Here is a 22,578-nt window from a genome sequence, read left to right on the forward strand (position 1 = left end):
CCCCTTCTGCGGTAGGACCAAGCCTGATTTGCATATGGTTTCTTTTCCCTTTCTGTAATGGCTTGGCATGCTGAAAAAAACAATGGTCTGGAGGGTTCCCTGAGCTGTGCCCGTGGTTATGATTAATTCAGAACCTGCCAGCCATCACCTTTTTGTTTTGCACCATGAACCCATACCTGCTTCCCGTTGTGCTGTATCTTCCAGAATTTCCAACATTTTTCTCCAGCTGGATTGTACCCTGGCCTTATTCTCTGTGTTCCCCGAACTGCACTTCATTCCAAACTCCCCACTATTTGAAGCAGTAAAACAATTGCACCAGCCCTAATAACAGAAGCACAAAAAGTAACTTATTTCATTTTATTTAGGGCCTGTCAGAATCGGTGGGTCCCATTCCTTAGCTGCGGCACTGTTTCAGCAGGCAATACCATGCGACAATATCTGTTACGCTGTCCTATTAAAAATTCACTTGTATACAGAATAAAATGCTAATGGAAGCGGATCAGTCTGGATTCTATTCAGCTCATGAAGTGAAGTCCATTCTCTTGGATACCCAGGATGTCCTGCTGAAGGGCGGGATCGGGGTAACATGCAGACCTAATACCACTGGACTTGTTGGATGCCTTTGCCACTGGGGATCATGAGTTCCTTTCTCGGTTGAATAACAGACTACTTCTGAATCAATGTGTTGCTCTATAGTGACCGGTTTCCAGAATGTGCCAAAAAATAGCACCCAGCTGTATTTTACATTAGGATTCTCTTCTCTCTCAGTTGCGTTGTGTAATGCTTACATTATGACACTTGCAGGTGCCATTAAAGCCCGCCAGTTCCTAACACCAACCCTATGCCAAATGCCCTCAGCTCCGCATCCTACTGCAGAAGTGCAGTCACTTGTAGATGCTTTAAAATTGATCAGGGCTTGAGGTGAATCTGGCTTATTGTTTATGATCATGTCGATGTTGAAAAACAGATGAACACTGTTATCAATGGGGAGCTTTCCAATCAAAATGGCCAAATGCCTACCATCTAGTCTGGACAACAGCTGTCAACACTCCCTAGACCAGCTGATCGTAAGGTTAAGATTCCACCTACGAGGCCCTCCCAAAAGAGTTGATCAATAGGCTCCCAGCCTTGTCAAATAAAGCCGCAGAGACCATAATTATGCGTAGTTATTGAGGCCTTGCTTGTCCTTCCCTTCGCTCATTGATGGAGGAAAGAATTGACTTTCAAATCTTCAGTGAGGTACACAAAGCTTCCTGTGGACTAGGACTTATCAGTGTCCAGAAGTGCCTAAGAAAATGAATAACTGGCCTTTGAGGTGGCAAGTGACAGGGACAAATATGCAAAGGTGGACAGCTCACGAGTCAGTGCTTGCTGAGAGCATGGGCCAGCCTGCCCTACAAGTTTGAACACTGTGTCTTAGTAGACCTCAGCCCTTCAAGCTTACAAAGTGAGTACATTGAGTAAATGTAGGAGCAGGAGAGGCGTGGCTGCTGAGGTAAAGGACTATCCAGTCATTGATCTAAGACTGAGGGCGGGCTGACTAGGCCTTCCACACTGCGCTGCTGCGTCTACACAGTATACACTTGTTTAATAATGGCTCTGAAGTGGCTGAAAAAGGACATGTTTCTGACATACAAATACAATACAATATGAATGTCTATGTTTCTGTACAGTGAGTAGATGCTGGCCTTCCAGTTTAACAATTGTAAAAGTAAACCAATTGCTGGCTGTAGAGCCCAATGGCGAATCGCTACACACAAAAGAGGCTCCTGCAGCCACCAATGCACATTTGTGTGTCACGCTTCACCGCTGTGCCGTGTTGCAGTTAAGAAGGCGGGGGAGCAGTAGAAGCAGCTGCCATGTAAGTGGGCCAGAATTATGGGTAATTGCAATTGTAAATGGTTATTTATAACGCCCTTAATACCCAGAGGTTTCTAAGCGCGGACCCAGGGATTGTAGTGCTCTGTGTCGTCTTGCTTCTAAGGCCAACGCGTTGCCCCTTAGCTATCCTCCCGAGTTGGGTGGAGTGAGGGAGAGGGGGCCACGGAGCAGAGACAGGGAGCCCGGTTGGGGCTGGAAAGAGAATAGCAGCTAGGGGAAAGGAGAGAGGGCAACCTTGCATGCAGCAGTCTTCAGCCGGCAGCCCCACTTAGCGTCACCCCCACGCACCGTTGCTCTCCTGTATGAAAGACCTGGACCTAGGCCCAAAGGGAACAGATTTTGAAAGGGATAGCTGACCATGGCTGTTAGAGACCAGCTGTTTTCATGTCGTTGATCCAAGTGCCCAGCGTTAACCTGCCATTTTCTTTTCACCCCACAGAGGATTATGCGCAGCTATGCAATATTCCAGTCCCGGGATCCAGGCGGCCATACTTGCGCGATGCTCTGGTAGGCTTTGAAGATCACTATGAACCGGAATCCGACCCACACTTCATTCAAGACCGTAAGTAAATTAGCTGTGGCATGAAAGATTGACAATCTCCTGTGGCGTCCCTCATTGTGCCCTTTACATTGGTTGCAAGTGTTCTTAGTAAGCACTGGTTTTGCAAGATTATGTGTGAGATAATGTATGTTGCTTTTTGCTGACACAGCAGACCATTTTTTTTAGTCCAATGGCTGTTATCTATGTACATCATAATGCAGCGAACCCAACAAAGAATTCTCAGGGCTTTAACTGAAAAACCGTAAGTGTAACCCAAAAAAGATGCAAATACTCCGAAACAATGCGCCACGATCTGAGGTCAGTATCCCCAGATCTTACTTACCACATATCGGAGGCGAGACGCAATGTGCACTGGCTATCAGTCAATCACAGAATTGCATTTAAAACTCTTTCACTTACCCATAAATGTGTCGCAAACCTAGCGCCTAAATACCTGACTGACAAATTTGCACGAAACACCACAGACCGACCAACAAGGCCCGCACTACTACAATGCATTAAGATCCCTAGGATTAAGATTCAGAAGGCGCGGGGCACGGGGCAGTAGTTTCCCTGTTTTCGCAGCAAAATTATGGAACACACTGCCATTAACCTTAAGAGCAGAACCTTCCTACCTTAACTTCAGAAAAAATGTAAACACGTGGCTCCTGACGCAGGACACACACTAACGCTGTATGTCCTTATGTCGGTACTCACCTGTGTTGCAGTTTAATGAACCCTCTGTATTTTCTTAACTCTATGTAACTGCGTAACATGTGTAACTGTAAGGAATGCGCCCAGGTGCCCTAGGGCTCGGTGCGCTCTATAAATAAATAAATAAATAAATAAACCGCCCTGTGCTCATAGGCATGTCCTTTCTATGGAGCCCGGTCCAGACTTCGGCGTCAGCAGGAGTTCCTGAAAGAGCCATGAAACACACACAAAGACTGAGCATAAAGTCAGGGAGCACACTTCATTTTCTTAAACATGTTTAGATATCTTTACAGTTTCAGTGTCGTTGGTAACATGAATTGGCCCACCGAGGCAGACGAGTTTACCTTTTGAGTTAAAAGCCGGACTAGTTCACATTCATGCACTTGTCAAAATAAGGTGAAAATACAACATTGACCGAGCAGCTGCTTTTTTCTTGCATGCCTGGTAAAGTTAGACCCTCTGGGGTTGATTCAACAAGGAACCAATTTTCTGGTGTAAGACGCGGCATTGGAAGTGACTCCTAATGGGTTCATTTTCATATTCGGCAAAGTGACCCACCTCCGCAGCCGCGCTTGCCTCTGCAACCTGCTCCACCATATGAGAGGTTCCTGGCCAGGAAGTGAACAATCAACTGAAGTCTGGGCAGCTCATGCCAAGACTTGCCTTTTACCACCTAACGCTGATTGTGACCGCCACCGCCTCATGCGGTTTTCATTACAATCGCTACCTATCGGTTCCACCTGCCGTAAAAATCTGGTGAAAATCAATACAGATTCAAGCCTCCCCGCCTCCCCCCGCATCAAAGTCACGTGCTTGCAGTGACCCTATCTGCTTCCCTCAGGGAGAAGGGGGTCACACACAGAGCGTATTTTCTGCTCCGCGCCTTGCTCCAGCGAGAGAACCCTGGCCAAAATGGCGCAGATTGTGGAAAGCACACCGAGAGCTTGTCCCCACATGTTATTTTACCGATCCATGTCATTTTCTACAGCCATCATAATGGGGCTGTACATACAGTTGTCGAAGTGAGCGGGAACGATCGGGAGCGGTGTTCCACTACTTGTATTTTGTACTGTTAACAGCGCCACTACCTTTTGCAACCAGTTCCACCATTCCGGAACTGTTCTTTGTGAAGTTAACACCCACTTCTCCACTTTACCACTGGAAATCAGTCACAGCTAAAGTGAAATCTGTTTCAACTCAATTGGCTGTCAACCGGCATGACTGGACCCCTTGAAAAATGTGTTGCACGTTGCCCCTACCTACCTACTATTTCTGCTGCCCGAGTCACAGTTGCACTACCTTTTTGGCACACTTCTTAGTATACACCTCAAAACGGTACTCACGTCGAAACGTACTAGTGTAAACAAATAATGTAAGTTGCACCTGATTTACAAAAACACCCATTCATTGTAGACCTTAAACTGGTGGTTCCACGTGGAATAACTTGCTCAGGAGCAATTTATTGCATGTCAGGCAGAGATCAAATAAAAAACAGTTTACAAAAACGTTTTTGTAAACCTTTTTTCTCACTCCAAAATGTGTCTCCAACACATACAACTTCCGCCTTGGTATAAATACACTCTCACCATCCACAGCCAACACTTGCCATGGAGTGTTTAGGTGTAACTTGAGGGTGCTCGCGAAAGTTTCTAAAACAGCTTTCAATTATTGTTAATATATCTTGTTAATATATTTTGTGAGCAGGTACTGTACCCCATACAGAGACCCTCCTTAACAAATACACACTTCCATAAAACCTTTTGGGGACGCTCACGTTTGCTGGTCTTGGAGTAGGATACTGATGAGTAAAGTGTTTCTTTTTCCAGGAGTAACTCAAATTTACTACTAAAAAAAGATTTGTGAATTGGCTCCTTTATCATCTATCAGAGTCGAAGGTGGGAGCTTTCCACCGGTCCAACTTTGGAGGGTTTCCGAGAAAAGCTTCTCCCATTTAAGGTGTGAACGGATGCCAGCGGCAGGCCTATGGCTGGTAAGATCAGCATCCGAGCTTGAAGCCGTAAGGCACCACCTTTTGACAGAGAGGAAGAGAAGGAACCAAAAAGGAGATCATTTTCTAACGAAGTTATATTCTACATGGCGAAACTGTTACTTTTGCATTTAGGTCCAGAAAAGTCCCCTTCAACGCTCCTCAGATTGTTCTTCTTCGCCACCACTTTGGTCACGCAGCCGAGGCAAGGAGAACAACGGCAACGGGCGCACAAACTTCAGCTCAGACGACGCGACACAGCATCGAGACTCAGTGTATATAGGAACGGTCACGTGCAATTGAAAAATACTGTTTTTGATTCATGGTCTCGAGCCCTTGGTGCCCAGAGCACATATGGGGGAGGCTCCATTTAAAGGTTGTTGCAGCTGCAATACAAGCTTCCCTTGGATCAACACCCGCAGGGTGCGACACTGTCTTGCTATGCAACCAAATTCAGAAGACCTCTTGGGCTTGTCAAAAAATGCACGTGCTAAACCCTGGGTAGCTCAGGACAAGAGGGATGAAGGTGAGCATTGACCTAAATCGAGTAGAGTCACCAGTGGATTGGGAGGTGATTCACCCTGAAAAGGCCAAGACGCACACTTAGGGATTGGCCTTGCGCCCCCAAGATCAGCCCAGGCGTGGGCCGGCTCTGAAAATTGCTGTTTCACATGACAAAGATAGACACAAACCCAAAAGACATGGCACAGGTAGGCACGGCACAGAAAAACACGCCACCAAGAAACATCATACAGAAAGTGGGCCACCGAAAATGGCGTAGAGAGGTGTAACACAAAATCCCTCCGCAGCGATATTCACTGTGACAAAAGGAGCACATCTAAAAAAGAGAATGCACGGCCAACACTGTTTAATATATGACATGATAGGTTAATTATAACACGCTTAATATCCAGATGTTTCTAAGCGCGGACCCAGGGATCGAACCTGTGTTGCTCTCTGTCATCTTGCTTCCAAGGCGAGCACGTCGCCCCTGAGCTAGCCTCCTGATACCGAAGGGAACAAAAAGCGTGTTAAAGTCATTCACACTCCCTACTGCCATTTACCAATATACTGAATATATGTGTGTAGACTTCACGCAAGCAGAGAACACTTTGGGTGGCTCTACGCACAGTCAAAACAAAGGGGGTTCCGCTTTTCCATTTGACACGCACGAAAGGGATTATAAAATGGAATATTTTCAAGATGACGCTTCTGGAGCAGGAGATCCAGGTAATGGTGCTGCATCTTCATGGCAGGGCGCGTCGGAATACGCGGTTGCATTTAGCCAGTTTTGCAATAGCCAATTTAGATCACCTGATGAAAGAAAGAGAAGCAAGTGAGAGAATGAAAAGCCAAGCAAAACGTCTTGTTGACTTTGCAGGAACCAAGCGAAGGTAATTCTCATGACCTGAATACACCCTGAAGACGCCCAACGGGATCATGGCAATAAAGACTAGGATGACTATCCCAGAGACACACCAGATGCCAACTCGCCACCTACACCCACCTCCCTCACAGAATTTCAATCCTGACATGGGCTGTGGCGCATTTCTACATCCTCGCGCAGGAAGAGGGGGACGAAAGGGATTTCACGCAAGCAACTTTAGACTAGCCCTAACCAATTGTTGACTTAAGTCAACATGCAACTACTGTAACCTTCTAACGTAACCAAGAAACCTTATGTAACAAGCGCCCTGATGGCTCCTGGTTTGGTGCGCTCTACAAATGCCAAAATAAATAAATAAATAAATAATTCCTCAATGTATTTGAATGATGGAATCCAGTATGAAACAAATTGAACACACCTTGCTGGCGCAAGCTATGGCCAGATACATCATTACGAAATAATCCCCCTTCCCAATGCCACCCTTTTATCTCTGCCAATTCAAACCTGATTACAAAAGGCTAGTAACTACAATAAAGAGGTGCAGAATGCCTGCTTCCACAAATGAAGTGCCCACACATACGGGGATTTAAGCAGCAGACAACATTTGCATAGCCAATAAAATAGCACTAATCAAATGATAGACACAGGCCCTAAACAAACGAACGCCCGAAGACATCAGTACACAAGCACTCAGACAAGAGGCAAAGATAGTCTACAGTCTACAATAGCATCATCAGAGGGTGCAGCAGACAACATAGGAAGACAAGCTGCAAATTCAGCATTCAATGAAAGATATTCATGTGGGCCATCCTAATTAGCGTAGCGCTAGCGAGAACAATCCTGTTCAGCATAGATGTCAGTAACACCCTGGAAAAGGTAAACAAGCAAAACAAGGCTATGAACCCTCCCAGAACCCTGTCAGGTAGACCACATGCCAAAACAGGTCAAACACAAACAAGACTGTTCACAGGACCAACCGGAGGACTGTGAAACTGACTTTCAACAATACAAATCACAGCGCACAATCACAGATGAAGGGATTATGTGTAACCTTACCTCGATGGCAGATGATGGCAAGGAACAGTGCCACACATTGCAAGACACACACAGAAGTGTAACAAATCCCACTGTTCTCAGTCAATGGGCCCAAGCCAATCATAAACTCATCAAAAATAAAAATGGTTCTAGGAGCAAGTGTCGACCGAAATCGGGCTCCACCCTTCCTACACCACCCTTCCTACACCAAGACACGACTCAAATCTTTCATGGTAACAGTTCGCCTTTATCAGCTATCAAACAAGACGACCGTGCACGGGGCGATCAATCTTTTAGTGATCACAGCATTGTGCATTCTCTTGAGACCACAAACAAGACTGCACGTGTGACTATTGCAATAATGGCCCAGGGTACAATGGTCAAAGGCAATGGTGGGATTATGAAGCTCGAGTAGTGGATTCAAAAGGTGGAGAAAATAAAACACGGCCAATGGGTTCACCTTGACAAATTCCCAAGAGCAGGTAATCATTATGACCCACGGTCCCATCACAGGGTGGCGAGCCCATCCGGTGGCGAGCCCATCCAATGCCATGCAAAACGCACGGGATGTGGACACATCAGAAAAGAGTTGCACATCAATGACTTAGAGCTCATGGCAGAATGCCAATGTTCCACACGGCCAGAATATCCTCAGAAGAATGAAACACACAACAGCAATGTGCAATATCAAGAAACAGGCAGATGGTGTCTACAAACAGCACAGCTGATTTGGTATAAAAAAAAAGAACAATTCCTGACAAGCACAACAGGCTCCAGGGATGGACAAAGGACTGGCAGACAGTCGCTGCCACCGTGCAAAGCAGGGCCACGGGTTCATTTTTAATTGGTCGAATGGTACATTTGACTGAATTTGTCCTGTACCATTCGACTGATTTAAAAATGCACAATTAGGCTAATACATACCGCACATGTGGAGAAGAGGTTGCGGGGTGTCCCCCAGTGCCTATGATCGATATGTATTAGCCTTGGCGGGTTGCAGGGGTATCCCCCGCTTCCTGAACATGGGAGGCGAGGGACCTGGGGGAAAAAAGGGACCCTGCGGCGTCGGTCCCGACCCGCATTAGATTGATGGATCTGGTGCGGCAGGGGTGAAGGGGACCAGGCGGCGTGCAAACAGGTAAGTAGTGGAGTTGGGTCGGGGGGTTGGTGTGCACGCATTTGGTTTGCGCTTTGATCCTCTGACAATTGATTGCATGCAGGAATTATTTTCGGTCTGTTTGCCGTGATCAGTTGTCAAACGATCAAACACCACCAAATCAACTCAACACATTGACACTCAAACACATATTCCAGAAGTGGCTAACACCAAACAAAGTCTTATTTCTAGCTATGGGTGAACCGGCTTGAATCAGATGTGAGCCTATCTGAACTATGAGGTTTAAATCAGCTCAAATGTTTCAAACCATTTATAGCTGAAGCTTGAAATGTTTCTAAGCTTTCACACTGGAATTTGAGCTGCTCCTCTGGGTAAGAGTATTTGATGGCTGAACTGGACTTGTGTAAAACTCTATGGTAATACTGAATTCCTGGATACTGGTTGCCAGGGAAATGATGCAAAAAAGCATCATCTCCAGCCTGGAGCCATTCTATTTCTGAGAGGGCAAAGAGGCGGAGCTCTAGGCCTCGTGCGCTTCATGCAAGGCCATCCTTTCTCAAAATACCCAACTAATTTAAAAACTGCATTTTGTATTTGTGGGTAAAATCTTTTCTTTTAGGAATATCAGTTTATACTTTCTTTACTCTTGGCTAACTTTATTTTAACAGCTAGGAAGAAAACAGAAAGCGAGAACTGCTGATTAAATGGCGCTCGTTACTAGTCTTTGCTATTTCTGGTGGGAAAACGGTCAAACTTCCATTGCCAGTCACCCGAGGACTCCACAGTATATTGAAAGCAATACCATGGTGGTAACTCTGCATATGGAAATTCCTCCACTTTTTTTAGAATAAAGTGGGGAACATACCTTCAGCAGTTTACCATGTGTGTCTCCAACTCTTCAACGCCAAACCTGGAATTTGGTGGTGCGTTATACGTGTCAATAACTCTATTACCAACAAAAAAGTGGTGCACATCGAATTACCAATATTTTTTTTTTACAACACCCCAATATCCCACTTAGTTTCAGAACATTGTTCATAAGAGGCATTTTTCTACTTTCAGCTTTTCTTACCAAGTTGAGCCGACTCAACAGGGTTCAAATCAATGGGTTCATACGATTGGGGGAAAAAAGTAAGCTGATTAAAACCAATACATGTCTCTTGCTCAAAAAAAGCTTAAACACAAATCAAACCACTGTGACCTATCGGCTGAAAATGGATTGAGTTGTTTACGTGTCGAATCAGACAGTTAGCGACTTAGCTCGATTACACTTGTGAGCCATATTGATGGAGGCTCCTTGAGGTGAATCTAAATATATGTTACACTGTTGAACTGACATTCCAGTCGAGCACTTTAAGGCTGGCCTCTATCCCTTCAATACATGCAAAAGGCTGAAACTTCACCTCCGCGCACGCAAGAACAGGTGTTGGTATGCAATACCTTGAGGATGACATGGTCAGGAACAATTGCATAAACCTTTCCCCCAACAGCACTAATTCACAGGGTCATCCAAATACGACTCCATGTGAGCATGACTCCTATCCTTATCCGGGGCTAGGCAAGAGTGATATCCACATCTGTTGCGCATGGTGGTGAAAACCTTGTTCAAGCTACAACCGGTACCAAACCTGTCAACCCACCATCACCATCAGATAAAACACCTGAATGCATCCATGATGAATTTGGTTGCTTGGCTCTTGAGGTCATAGAGTAAAGTTATTTGCAAAGTCCTCAAAGATGCATGGACATCCTAAAAGAGACACACACACCAAACACATGAACATGCTATTTTAATACATTGATAGGATTTGTCAAGTGGTGTATACAATCCCAAATCAGTGCAGTACAATGCACTGAAAGAGATGCTGTCAACTGCTAAGGTAGTGGACTATTCTACAACTATCTACAGTACCACTTAACGATATAAGGTGACATGGTGGAAGGTTTCAGCGGGCAAAGCATTCCCGGAAGGAATACAGAAAATGCAGCCACCAGTCTCCATCCCTCCACCATACCCCAGAACAAAGTCTCACTCAGGCTTATGAGCCACTTCACAGGTGCTTGCCTAGGCATCTTCGTTATATATGGTAGCCTTCTTAATCGCAATCCAATCCCCCGGAAGATCAAGTGAGCTGCAGGGACTGTCTGTACATGAACATTTCATGACCATAGAAAATGGCAGGGCGGTTTTTCGCTCTCACTCAAAATGTCCCCCCAAGTTCATTTCAACATTTCACATGGATCAGACCATTGGAAGCCCTGCATTTTTCCAAAGACCACTTAGCAAGGGAGAGAATGGCTCACATCCATTCAAGGTTCATTTATTTGCAACTGAACCAAACACAACCCCCCGCCAGGGTATAATACTGCCTGCTAACCTATGCATATCATCGGGACCTATATGCTAATTATATTCCCCGGTGATGAATATGACCTAATAACTGTCTGTCTGAGCGCCTGAATGCACCACTAATTACATCAAAAAGAGAGCTGGTCCCGAATTGCAGATATTAAACATTTATTTTCTTTTTCGCTAAATAATGTACCCAGCAAAACATAAAACACAGTTTCTATTCAGCTTCTTTAAATCCTAATATTCACTCTCACATATCTTTCTTACTCCATGCATACATTCCTACCACCAGTCGTGCCATCGATTAGCTAATATATCAAAATGATTGAACAGTCCTGCTTGTCCTCCCAGTCAACGGCTTGCTTTTTTTACCCACTTAGTACAAGGGCGGTTCATGTAGTTCAAAGATCAATGTCCAAAATTAAGTAGGACAATTTTAGTTACAATTATTCAGATATAGACCACAGAGCAGTTTGCAAAACACCCGTCCAGTTTCGACTATGGGCCAGGGGAATACCTCCAAGGGCCTGGTCTTCATCCTGGGGGAACCAGTTCTAATGCAAAGAAGTCAACTCTCTCTGCGAAGTGTGTCTCTATTTATAATGGTCATTCTATGGATATATGCACAAATCTAAAACCTGTGAATGGACAGAAGCGAGACGAAACGCAAAGACGTGCAAAATGTCAATAGCTTGATAATTATGTTTTGGTTGTAGAATTAATTTCACTTCTAATTTAACACATTTACCCATATATAACATCATTTCTCAATGCCCTATTTCTTTATAGATGAAGACGTGTTTTTTGCTATCAACATTTTCCCTGTTCCACTCTTTCAAACGAGTCGTGGGGTCATATTCCCATAGACCTAACATTATGTGGAAGTCGACATCTATTTTTGCATCGATGTCGGTCAAGGGCAAATAACTCATAGCCTTTAAATCGCTATTACCCAAATTGGTCGTTTACAATTGTTTGAATGAACAATTGACCGAATTTAAAGGGTCACAATTGACCTTTTCACAATTGACCGAATATATATATATATATATATATATATATATATATATATATATATATATAATGGTTTGGTAATATATATATATATGGCTTTTGTGGGGTTTGGGTGGGGGGTTTCCCCCCACACATATGGTACAATTGACCTTCACAATTTGGTCAATTGTGAAAAGTTCAATTGTCATTCGAGCAGTTGTAAAACGATCAATTCGTATACAACCTTTAAATCTTGTTTGGCTACTTCAAGCGGCATGCCTCAGTTTAGAATGTGCATAGTGATGGAAAGCCAGGCAGATGGTCTGCGCCTTACAATAAGTAAAAATGCAGTGTGCGGGTCACTACTATTTGTTCAATAATACTCATCACTAGCCGATGTAAAAAGTGTCTCAAGGGGTATCATTAGTAAAACGGAGGTCTAACAAATGAGTCCTCAACTATAAGGTGCCTAATACTGCCTTTTTTAATGTGTTTTGGCTATCAAACAGCCTTAAGTGCAGGGTATGATATAATATTATTGGCTATTTATAACGCACTTAATACCCAGAGGTTTCTAAGCACAGACGCGGGATCGAACCTGTGTTGTTCCGTGTTGCCTTATTTCCAAGGCGAGCACATTGCCACTACGCTATCCTCCCAAGACATGTTTCTAGTGTGCTCATGAATAATCAAAGGTTTCGTCTGAATAGCCTTCATGGTACCAGTAGTTTCCCAAAATGAGAAGGACACATGTTATTGGCATGCTCAGGTATACAACATCTCAGAATATCAGTCTGGTTCCCAGGTGAAATACCTTATGGTCCAACTAGCAACGCTGGGGATGTATACTCTTATTTTATGCTGTCAGGTGATAGTGTTCGGCGTGAACCGGGTATATATCTGGAATATATGGCATGGCTCAATCCTGCAAGCAGATAAGGCACATCCAGGTGATGATAAGGGCTGGTATATAAAGATGGCTCTCATGACCAGCACCGTCGTTAGGCTCACCTGTCATATGTTGAATGCCTTCACTCCCACGAATACAAATAGTATTTCCTTCAATAGGGGCTGCACTTTTCTACTGGGCACTTCCCCACCTTACGCTAGAGGGTGGTAAAGTTTCACTTCCTTAGAGTAACGTCAAAACATGGGATTTAGGGGTGCGTCCATTGCAGGTATACCGTGGCCATCCCAATATTTGCTCTCCTCCATTTTAATGCAAGATATGTAGAGGTAAATGTAAGGCCCCCCTAAGACAATATATAGGAGAAACCCCCTTTTCTCCTCAACTTCTGTAATTTCAATCTGGTGGAAATAAGACAAGGACTTCATGTGTCCATACACAGTCTCCAGCCATGACGGGTAATAGTAGCTGGTCTTAGCCACACATGTATGCAATGAACCAAACTGCTACTTATTCAAAATAAAGGCACAGCTTTAAGAAAAATAACAATCCATAAACATGATTTGCTTAGTGATATCTTTTCAAGTTGTATACTATTGACGATTACATAGAGTGTAACACTGGATAAATGAGAGTATAGGTATTTGGGTACTACGGGTTGAGTCCACTTGCGCAACACTTGGTAATTTCTGGTGTATTTATTTGAGAAAATTAATTATACTGATTGGTTGCGAGATCATGGGTTGTGAGGGTGTTGCCCACACCTCTTGTTAGGATTGGTACTTGTATGTTCCCAGATACCTCACGCAGGAAAAGAAGGGATTGTATTCTTTACATCCTTGTTTGTAAATCATTGCATACTTTTTATTGTTTTTAGGGTGATTGGAGTGGTCAGTCGACACATGTTTCGACCTGTCAAGGTCTTTATCAAGGCTAGTACGTTAGTGTTCATTAACCAAATGGTAAGGTTGTTCCCTATGGTTGCCGTGGATGCCTTCCACTGTTGGTCCCGATGGACTGTATAATATTGGTCTCCACTGGGCATAGGGCACACAACACCAGTGCCACTCTGACAGAATCTTTAAGGAGCATTGGGCCAACAGGCCAGACCATATGGCCAGCGGGGCCCAATATTATACAGTCCATCAGTGGACAGTAGGGGCATGACAGCTTGATTTAGAAAGACCGCTCTGAGCGGTCTATCTGAATTGGTCTTTTTGGCTTTCAGTGAAACCAAAATGACATTTTCACTCCACACCCTTTCAGCTCCTGGTGCTTCTCTGTGGCCTGCTGCGTTGCTGCCCTGCTGCGTTGCTGCCCTGCAACTGTCAACTGCTCAGTCAAGTGTATGAGCCACCAGGACTGCTCATAACACTTCAAAGTCTTGACCGGGACCTATGTTTATTGTGGTGGCAAGAGCCGATTAGACACCTGGAGCTGGTCTGAACATCTGAGGAAAACCCGATGACCCCAGAACTGCAGCGAAACCTTCCCCACAAGTTCACCAAAACAGCCATTGGGCTAGTCACTGAATAGTGCCACCAGCTGCATTGTAGCACCGAAGGACTCCTCAGCAAAGCACAGCTGCAATATTTGAACCCATGGGGCAAAGGATGGTTTGTTATCAAAGGAAGAACGGACCAATTGACCCCAGATTATAGTAATAAGAATATTTTTTTAAAGAATGTGTTGCATCATTTTAAAGACAAAACAACACGGTAACTTTGGTAGCCAAAAACCAAAAACAGGTTTAGCATTGATCTGACATCCTCCTGACTTTGACAGGCCCACACAAAAATCTGGGGTTTTAAATAAATAGCTTTTGGATATGTAGTCAAGGTTAACCAGGTCTAGCCCGAGCTGCTAACCTGCTTCTGTAAATACTTTCCTGTTCCTGTACTCACCTGCAACACGCTGCTGCGGGGGAATCAAAGTGCTACCCAACCAAATCATGCAGCAAAACAACAAGGCAGAAGATGTTTTTCAAATGTAAAATGTACACTAAACGCTGTGAACCTGTGGGACGCTCTGAACCCATCCCACACATTAGTAGGTGATAGCTCATCCCAGTTCTCGAAAACGACTGACTATCAAACTTAACATTATATCACAATGCCATCCCTCCTCTGCTACCCACATCTCCATTCGCCTCCTTCTCCCGCAACCTTTAACCAGACCTCATCAAGGCGATGAAGGGACTGAAAACATCGTCAGCACAAGCAGAGCCTGGCCGTCTGGGCAAGCATTCTGCAAATGCGGGTCACCTTCCAGCCCCAGGAAAGGAAGGCAGTAAGAGCAACACTGCTTCACGACAAGGAACCAGGATGTACCTCAACCCAGGGGACTAAATGGACCCCGCTGAACATCAGGGAAAAGTTGTGGAGGACCATGAGTCCATGAGTGGTAAACAGGCAAATGTTCTCCTTCTCCTCACTCTATCTGCAGCCTAAGGTACCGGCAACTGAGTACTCCTTCTCTGTGGAATCCAGTGCACAACACGGGCATCACGGGGAGGGCACTTGAACGCAAAACGTTCATCTTTCATAATCGTTCAGTTCACGTGACGGTGGGGTACTTCATGTCAGAGCCCAACCCATTGCCCTGTGGGACACCCCAGGAGTCAGCCTGTTGTTCTGTCTTTTTATTGTGTACATGTGTGCACTGGTCTCACTCACTGAATCCTGTGCAACTCCTTTGCACACTAGACATAGAAATGCTCAAATACTCACCCACCCAGGAATCAGAGTAAGCTTCAGAACATAACACTGTGCCTTAAAGACAGCCATGTGTGCCTCAACAGTGCCAAAATGGAAAGGTTACTTTTCAGTGGCTCAAACACTATATGGGTCCGATTCATGGAAACATGCGCATTTAGCCCGAAAAGGCCACATGCCATGAACAGCGCTTCGTGTATTCATGGAATTGTTTGCACAAAGTAACTGTATACGCATGTCGCAGCTGGAACACCGCTGACACTCCCCCACACAAAGCAAAAACAGCCAGAACTACCTTTTCATGCTCCGCTAGGCGTGAATACATGCACCCATCAAACAGGGCGTGGGATCCCCCGCAAGCAGGCATGCATCTCGGGGACCGTGCGCGGGGACTCCCGTAACTGTTTCCGGCACCCCGACAACATGCGTATGATTTATCGTAATTCGGGTAAAACTTCTGCATGCGAACCCCACCGTAAACCATTACTGCACCTCGCTACACTGCGTACGTGCACCACTAAGTCAGATCGGAACCCCGGCTGCGTACACGCACCCCTAAATCCAGCACCCAATCGTACCTCTTCACGTTGAATCCTATGCGCAATTATCTGTATGCCTGCTTTCAGATTGCAAATAGTATGAGGGCTTTGTGTGGCCGTTTGCCGGCTGAGAGGTTGTGCGCTCGGATGCATGAATACACATCGTTCCACGCAATAGTGAGCGTGCGATGGACAGCCTGCGGACCACCCCTCATAACGCCCACCTTTTCTCTTGTTCATCCTCATTTTCCGTCCCCTGCCCTGCCCTCTGTGCAAGCCACGCCCACGCTCTACGGTGTTGCGCAAGGCACTCAGCCTCTCGCAGCGACATGCCAAGCCTGTGCGAAGTCCCCACAAAGTACGAAAAAGTACCAAGCAGTCAATTCCATGAATCAACAAATTTGATTTTGTGCACGGTTTGGCATGCAAAGTCCCTATTTTCCATGCAGATGTTTCCATGAATTGGGCCCTAAGTGCATAGCCTAATTCAATGAGAGACCCACGTCCCCCCATAGCAACAAGCACGGCAAGGAATGCAGGCAGCATCTTTCACTCAAGCTAAATCTTCAATCCCAGGTTAACTATTTGCCAGAATTAACCCATCATCCGCTCCACTGCCTCAAAACAAAATCCACCAATTACCCGCCTTTCTGCTGACAGTGGGCGGAGTCAGAGCCCTGATACGTTTACGCCTGGGCTCTGCAGCAGCATGGAAGGAGGCCTGCAACAGAGGTTGCGTAAGTAGCTGAAGCAAAAACAGAAATGGCTGTGGCCCGGCTGATTGTGGGCATAAGATCACAAAGGTTTTTTAATATAAACTGGTCCAAGACTTACGGCTTTGAGTACTTTGTTATGAATTATATTAACTTAGACATTTAACACTTGGTAATGCACAGGAACATGAAGGATTATTTTCTAAAACTTGCATGCGTGGCACAGCTGCAAGAATTCTTCTGTTGGGGTGTTTTTGTTGTTGTTGCTGCCTGCCCATCCAAATAATCGTAAAAAGCACTTTATAGTGCTGTCAATTTGCAAACTCCTTTCTTATCCATTACCATGGTCAGATCATCATCTCCTTACCACTAGGCATGAAAGATTTGGGAGATCCCTAACCTATAACCAGAGTCCAGAAGATGTCTCCCTGCAAATCCGACCCGTAAGGGGTGAGACTCTTGCCTTCCTCGCAGCAAATTTCATTGGATCTGCTGTGCATGTGTCTAGCACACACAATGAGATCTCTAGATGCCCTGATCTCCTGGTTCTTCATCACCAAGAAGGAGAAAGCTCTACACAACCTGAATACATTGCTTGACACACGATTGGCACTAATAAAAAGGAAGGAAAGGGCACTTTACATGAAGACAAGCTATCCTGCCCAAGGTATGCTAGCAGCGACTATAATTCAATCAAGTTTCAGAAGAAAACATGCCTACATAATCTAGCTAGCGCCCACCATGTCAGCCCAAAGTGTCCAGGTGCTGTAATGAACTTTCCCTCCGGCCTGATGAGCTCCAGCCCCTCTGCCATCCCAACACCTGGAGAATCTCGGGCCCGACTTCTTCCTAGAGAAAGTGGGACTAATCCAATGATGCATTGCCAGGCATCCGTCTTCCAACGCTTGCAGCCCACCACACTCACCCTAAATTCTAGCTTCTCCTCCTATGCTGACATCATAAAAACTATGATGAAAATGAGGGCATCTTCTGAACAATTGTCCCCATGTCCAGCGACTATGATCAAAGACAACATTTGGCCCGTGTTTCCATCCAGACCATGCTGGTCCATAGTTCCCTTAGGTCTGGTCACTTACCACGCGACCTGCATCACACCTTTTCTGAAGAAGCCTTCAGACAATCCTTCCACTGTGCCTAATTAAAGAACCACAGCTAACGTCGATTCAGCTACAGGCTGATGCGCCAAAGGGAAGTTGACGCATAATTACCAGTCTGGCCTTCCAGCTTGCAAAAGAGATTGGATTGGTGCTACTTTATATGGGAAACAAACTTCTACATGCCCTAGACAAGGGTTCCTCACTCTTGTCCTTCTAGACCTATCTTCGTTGTTTGATACGGTGGGCCACACACTCATCGAGCCTCAGCCAGGAGTCACTTGGTATCAGTGACTATGCTCTTGTCTGGACTGCACGCTTCCTTCATGACGGAGAGCTTCAGGTGACGTCTGAGCCATTCCTCTCTATTCCATCAATCCTTACATGTGGAGCACCTCAAGGTCCTGTTCTTTCTCCGAGGCTCTTTAATGGCTACTTCCAGCCTCTTGCAGGACTCATTGCCGAGTAATCAGATTCTTTGCAGATGTGTGCGAATGATACCCAGATTGTGTTCAATTTGATTAATATTCAATCCAGCAGCAGTACCATGGTACCTTTCCAGTGCTAATGACTGGATGATTGATAAGTCTGTGTGCCTAAAACTGGGATCATCTACATCAGCGCACCCATTCCCCCATCATGCCGTTCACTTGGTCTTTCCAACATGAGTGCGGCCCCTTCCCTTGTGACATCGGCCGAAAACCTGGGCATTACCTTCGACAGCCGAATCTCTTTAGATCCACAAATCCATGACATCATGAGGCAATCCCACTTTTGATCTCCACATGTTGAAGTTCATCCCTACCCACTCCTAAGCATGTCACGGAAGTGGAGGTCGCGGCGACTCTGGTTCTCCCTCGTGCTGTGTATAGTAGCAGCCCGTGTATAGGTCTCCCCAGCAGCATATCGCATCATTTGCAAGAGACCCAAAGCAAAGCTGGCAGCCTGACTTTACGGCTGAAAGCATGCGATCATATCACCCTGGCCTTGCACTCCCATCATTGGCACCCTGTGGCAAAGCAGATCTTCTTCAACACCATGTGCACTATCACTGAGTTTATTGGGCGATGCCCCTGACTATATCCAACATAATATTACTAAATACTGCCCATGCAGGTCTCTAATGCCTGCCAACACCGCCTTCCTCCCTCACTCTAGGATAAAGACATTTGGAAAAAGGGTGAGTAGCCCCCCTGCTGTAGCATCTCATTTGAATAACTTTCCAGTTGAACGGGGGTCTCTGGACAAGAATCTCATGTTTAAAGAGCATCTAAAGACACTTCTTTTTAAGTATCCGCCTGCTCTCCCCCCCTGCCCCACCATCCCCCGCCCCCCGACTCTGAGGTGCTGTGGCCTGTGATCTGAGCTCTGAACCATTAGGTAACCCTCCACCTGCTCTCCCCCCTGCCCCACCATCCCCCGCCCCCCGACTCTGAGGTGCTGTGGCCTGTGATCTGAGCTCTGAACCATTAGGTAACCCTCCACCTGCTCTCCCCCCTGCCCCACCATCCCCCGCCCCCCGACTCTGAAGTGCTGTGGCCTGTGATCTGAGCTCTGAACCATTAGGTAACCCTCCACCTGCTCTCCCCCCTGCCCCACCATCCCCCGCCCCCCGACTCTGAGGTGCCGTGGCCTGTGATCTGAGCTCTGAACCATTAGGTAACCCTCCACCTGCTCTCCCCCCTGCCCCACCATCCCCCGCCCCCCGACTCTGAGGTGCTGTGGCCTGTGATCTGAGCTCTGAACCATTAGGTAACCCTCCACCTGCTCTCCCCCCTGCCCCACCATCCCCCGCCCCTGACTCTGAGGTGCTGTGGCCTGTGATCTGAGCTCTGAACCATTAGGTAACCCTCCACCTGCTGGCCTTGTCTTAGAGACTCCACTTTATTTGCACTTTTTTCCCTCGTTTGCTACCACTGGCTCCATGTAGTTCCATGCATTATAACTCAAAGCTCAAATTCCATCTTACCTACATGACAAACTCAAACCCATCGCCCACACAAACACCGAACTCACAGGCACACAAACACAAGCGTTCACACACATGGGCTCCCCGGGCATGGAACACCCTACGTCTCCACAGAGACACTGCATCCTCCATCACCACTTTCAGAAAGAGCCTCAAACCATAGCTGTCTCCCCACACATAACCCTGCCCCCCTCCTCTGCTATCACCTGTCTGTTCTGAGAGAACCAGCGAGAACAGCTCACTGGTTGCCCATTCAAGAACGGATCACATTCAAAACACTACCAATCACCCACAAATGGCTCTCCAAGGCGGTACCCCCCCCCCCCCCCCACCTCGTCCAGGAGTTCACCAGCTCTCAACCCTCAAGACCAACCAGAACAGCCTCCGCAAACCAACTCACTCTACCTAAATTCAGACTGGCCAAAGACGGAGGCTCCACTTTCCAGGTCACTGCAGCAAAACTGTGGGACGCTTGACCCCCCAACCCCATCTGAAAGAGGATCAATCGTACAGGTCCCTCTGCAAAAGACTAAAAACCTGTCTCTTCACTTAGAGCAACTATGTAAATACAACCTGTGCCAAGTATTACCATGCTCATGTAAAGCGCCTTAATACCCCCGGGGTTTAGTGCGCTATGTAAGTGAAAAAATAAATAAATATTCTAATCTTCCAATCCTTTCCTGAAAACATGTTGTAACTCATTTTTTCAAACCCCACCAATTCATTTTTTTTAACCATGTAAGGCGCTCCAAGACCGTCTGGGTAGGGTCAGCCCTAAGGACAAATTCAAATAAATATATGACTCTTATGGCAGTCTCATCTTCGCCCTTCCTTGGCACCCACCCGCTCCTCAATGTTCCAAAGATGGAAGGGCCAAACCTCTCCTCCTGACTTGCCCTCGCTTCCTCTTTTCGCTTGCGGCTCTACAAAGTGACGGCATTCAAACAATAATAAATACATACATCATTAATACCTGCAGGAGCATTAGTGAAAAAATTCGCTGGCACGGCTAATAGGGTGAAATGTTAACAAGCACAACATTTTACGAATATCAACTTGCTGACCTTATATAGCATTCCGCATTTGGTCTGAAGAAAGGGCTCTTTTTTACCTGTTAAATCCTTCTGGAACTGGCGACTTTAACAATTCTCTTACGAGTATTTGCTGCCCCCTCGTGCTCATTCTTGAAACAACACCCCACGCTCAAATTTCCTTTAAGTGAGCTCCAAGAGACAGAATTCTTGGTCGCTAAAAAGTGGGATATGGTGTGGCAATGCCAGAAGTCAATCCGAAATTTCAGTTTTCAGTCCCGCGTTTTCAGTGTCTGTTAAACACGGTGTTATATTTGGCTTTGTGCCGCTTCGCTGTACTCGTATTATTTCCTTTGTACGAGTCTGTCTAAGAAGTTGACTCCAGAATCATCATTTCATTAGTTTTCCGTTTTGCTGATGCTGTTACTTCTGTGTCCTTGTTTCAGGATTCCCGAACAGTTTTGAAGAGCTGCAGGCCGAGGAGTGCGGCATCTTGAATGGGTGTGAAAATGGCCGCTGTGTCAGAGTGCAGGAAGGCTACACATGCGATTGCTTCGATGGCTACCACTTGGACATGACCAAGATGACTTGCGTTGGTAAAAGCAAACTCTTATACATCAGCACAGCAGTCCCCTAGAAAAAGCAGACCTGCTTACTCTCTGGGTTTAGGGCCTGGGTTTTGACGCTCTTCTCGGGGTGGCGGGTAAGAGTGTGGACTCTCTGGGATTTCCACCACTTGAAGTAACTCCGCCCGCACCTCCATGTGATTGACTCTAAACAGACTGCTCCATACTTGCCAATCTGTAGGTGCTTATCCAGTCCTGATTTTTTTCCCCTTTCCATTCTGGCATTTGTAGTTCCACTTTTCCCATTATAAAATTAGGAATACAAACCCCAGAATGCAAAGAAAAAACGTATTGCATAAGCACCTACAGATTAGAATGGGTCTAAGTTGGCCAGTAGGCAAGTATGCTCTACTGGCCAATCACAAGGAGGTGTGGGCATAGTTGTGGGTGCAAATTCCAAATCCCGTGCATGTCTGCCTTGCCAGGGTAGTGTTTGGCTTCTTTTTTTTGTTGAGTGTGGTGGGGCGGGTATCAGCGTCTAGGGTGGATGTGGGTGGGGCATTAAGTGACACAGGTCTCTGGGCTTTTGATTTGTTTTTGAAATGCAGGAAGGTCTGGGAAGAAAAACTGTCCAAAATGCCAACAGCAAAGCACGAAATTGCAACACAACGCAAAAGAAAGTGCACCCCTCCGCGTGTAGATTGTAAACTCCAGTGTTTCCCTTGGGGTCAGAACCCTGGACATCTAGGACTCTCAATACCTGAAAAACACACACACGCACATGCTTTGTGCATAATGTTTTTATTCATTTTTAAGGTTGACACTTTTTTTTGTAATCGAGCCCCTGAGTTATTGCTTTTCAGAAGGTAGGATGTGTGTAGATCAAAGGCACACAGTTGGTTAAGTACCGCATTCCGTTGTTGGTGCTGGTTGAACTCTGCGTACAGCCCCCCCAACCTGTGTGTCTGTGTTGTAACCTCAGTGGTAGGGCACACAGTGATGTCGGCTGTATGGAC

At 45.9% G+C, this 22,578-nt stretch overlaps 1 protein-coding gene across 4 annotated transcripts in view; it reads left to right on the top strand.

Annotated features, from left to right (window-relative positions):
- The window catches only part of LTBP1 (latent transforming growth factor beta binding protein 1), a 1,019,134-nt gene that overhangs the window by 987,979 nt on the left and 8,577 nt on the right, over positions 1-22,578 (top strand). For all 4 annotated transcript variants that reach the window (XM_069607908.1, XM_069607910.1, XM_069607907.1 and 1 more), the window contains 2 exons: positions 2,321-2,443; positions 21,443-21,592. In XM_069607908.1, the coding sequence (XP_069464009.1) occupies positions 2,321-2,443; positions 21,443-21,592 (273 nt within the window). The remainder of the gene's footprint in view (positions 1-2,320; positions 2,444-21,442; positions 21,593-22,578) is intronic.

The sequence above is a fragment of the Ambystoma mexicanum genome, chromosome 4q (assembly GCF_040938575.1).
Source record: "Ambystoma mexicanum isolate Mex_15411 chromosome 4q, UKY_AmexF1_1, whole genome shotgun sequence".
NCBI classification, from domain to species: domain Eukaryota; kingdom Metazoa; phylum Chordata; class Amphibia; order Caudata; family Ambystomatidae; genus Ambystoma; species Ambystoma mexicanum.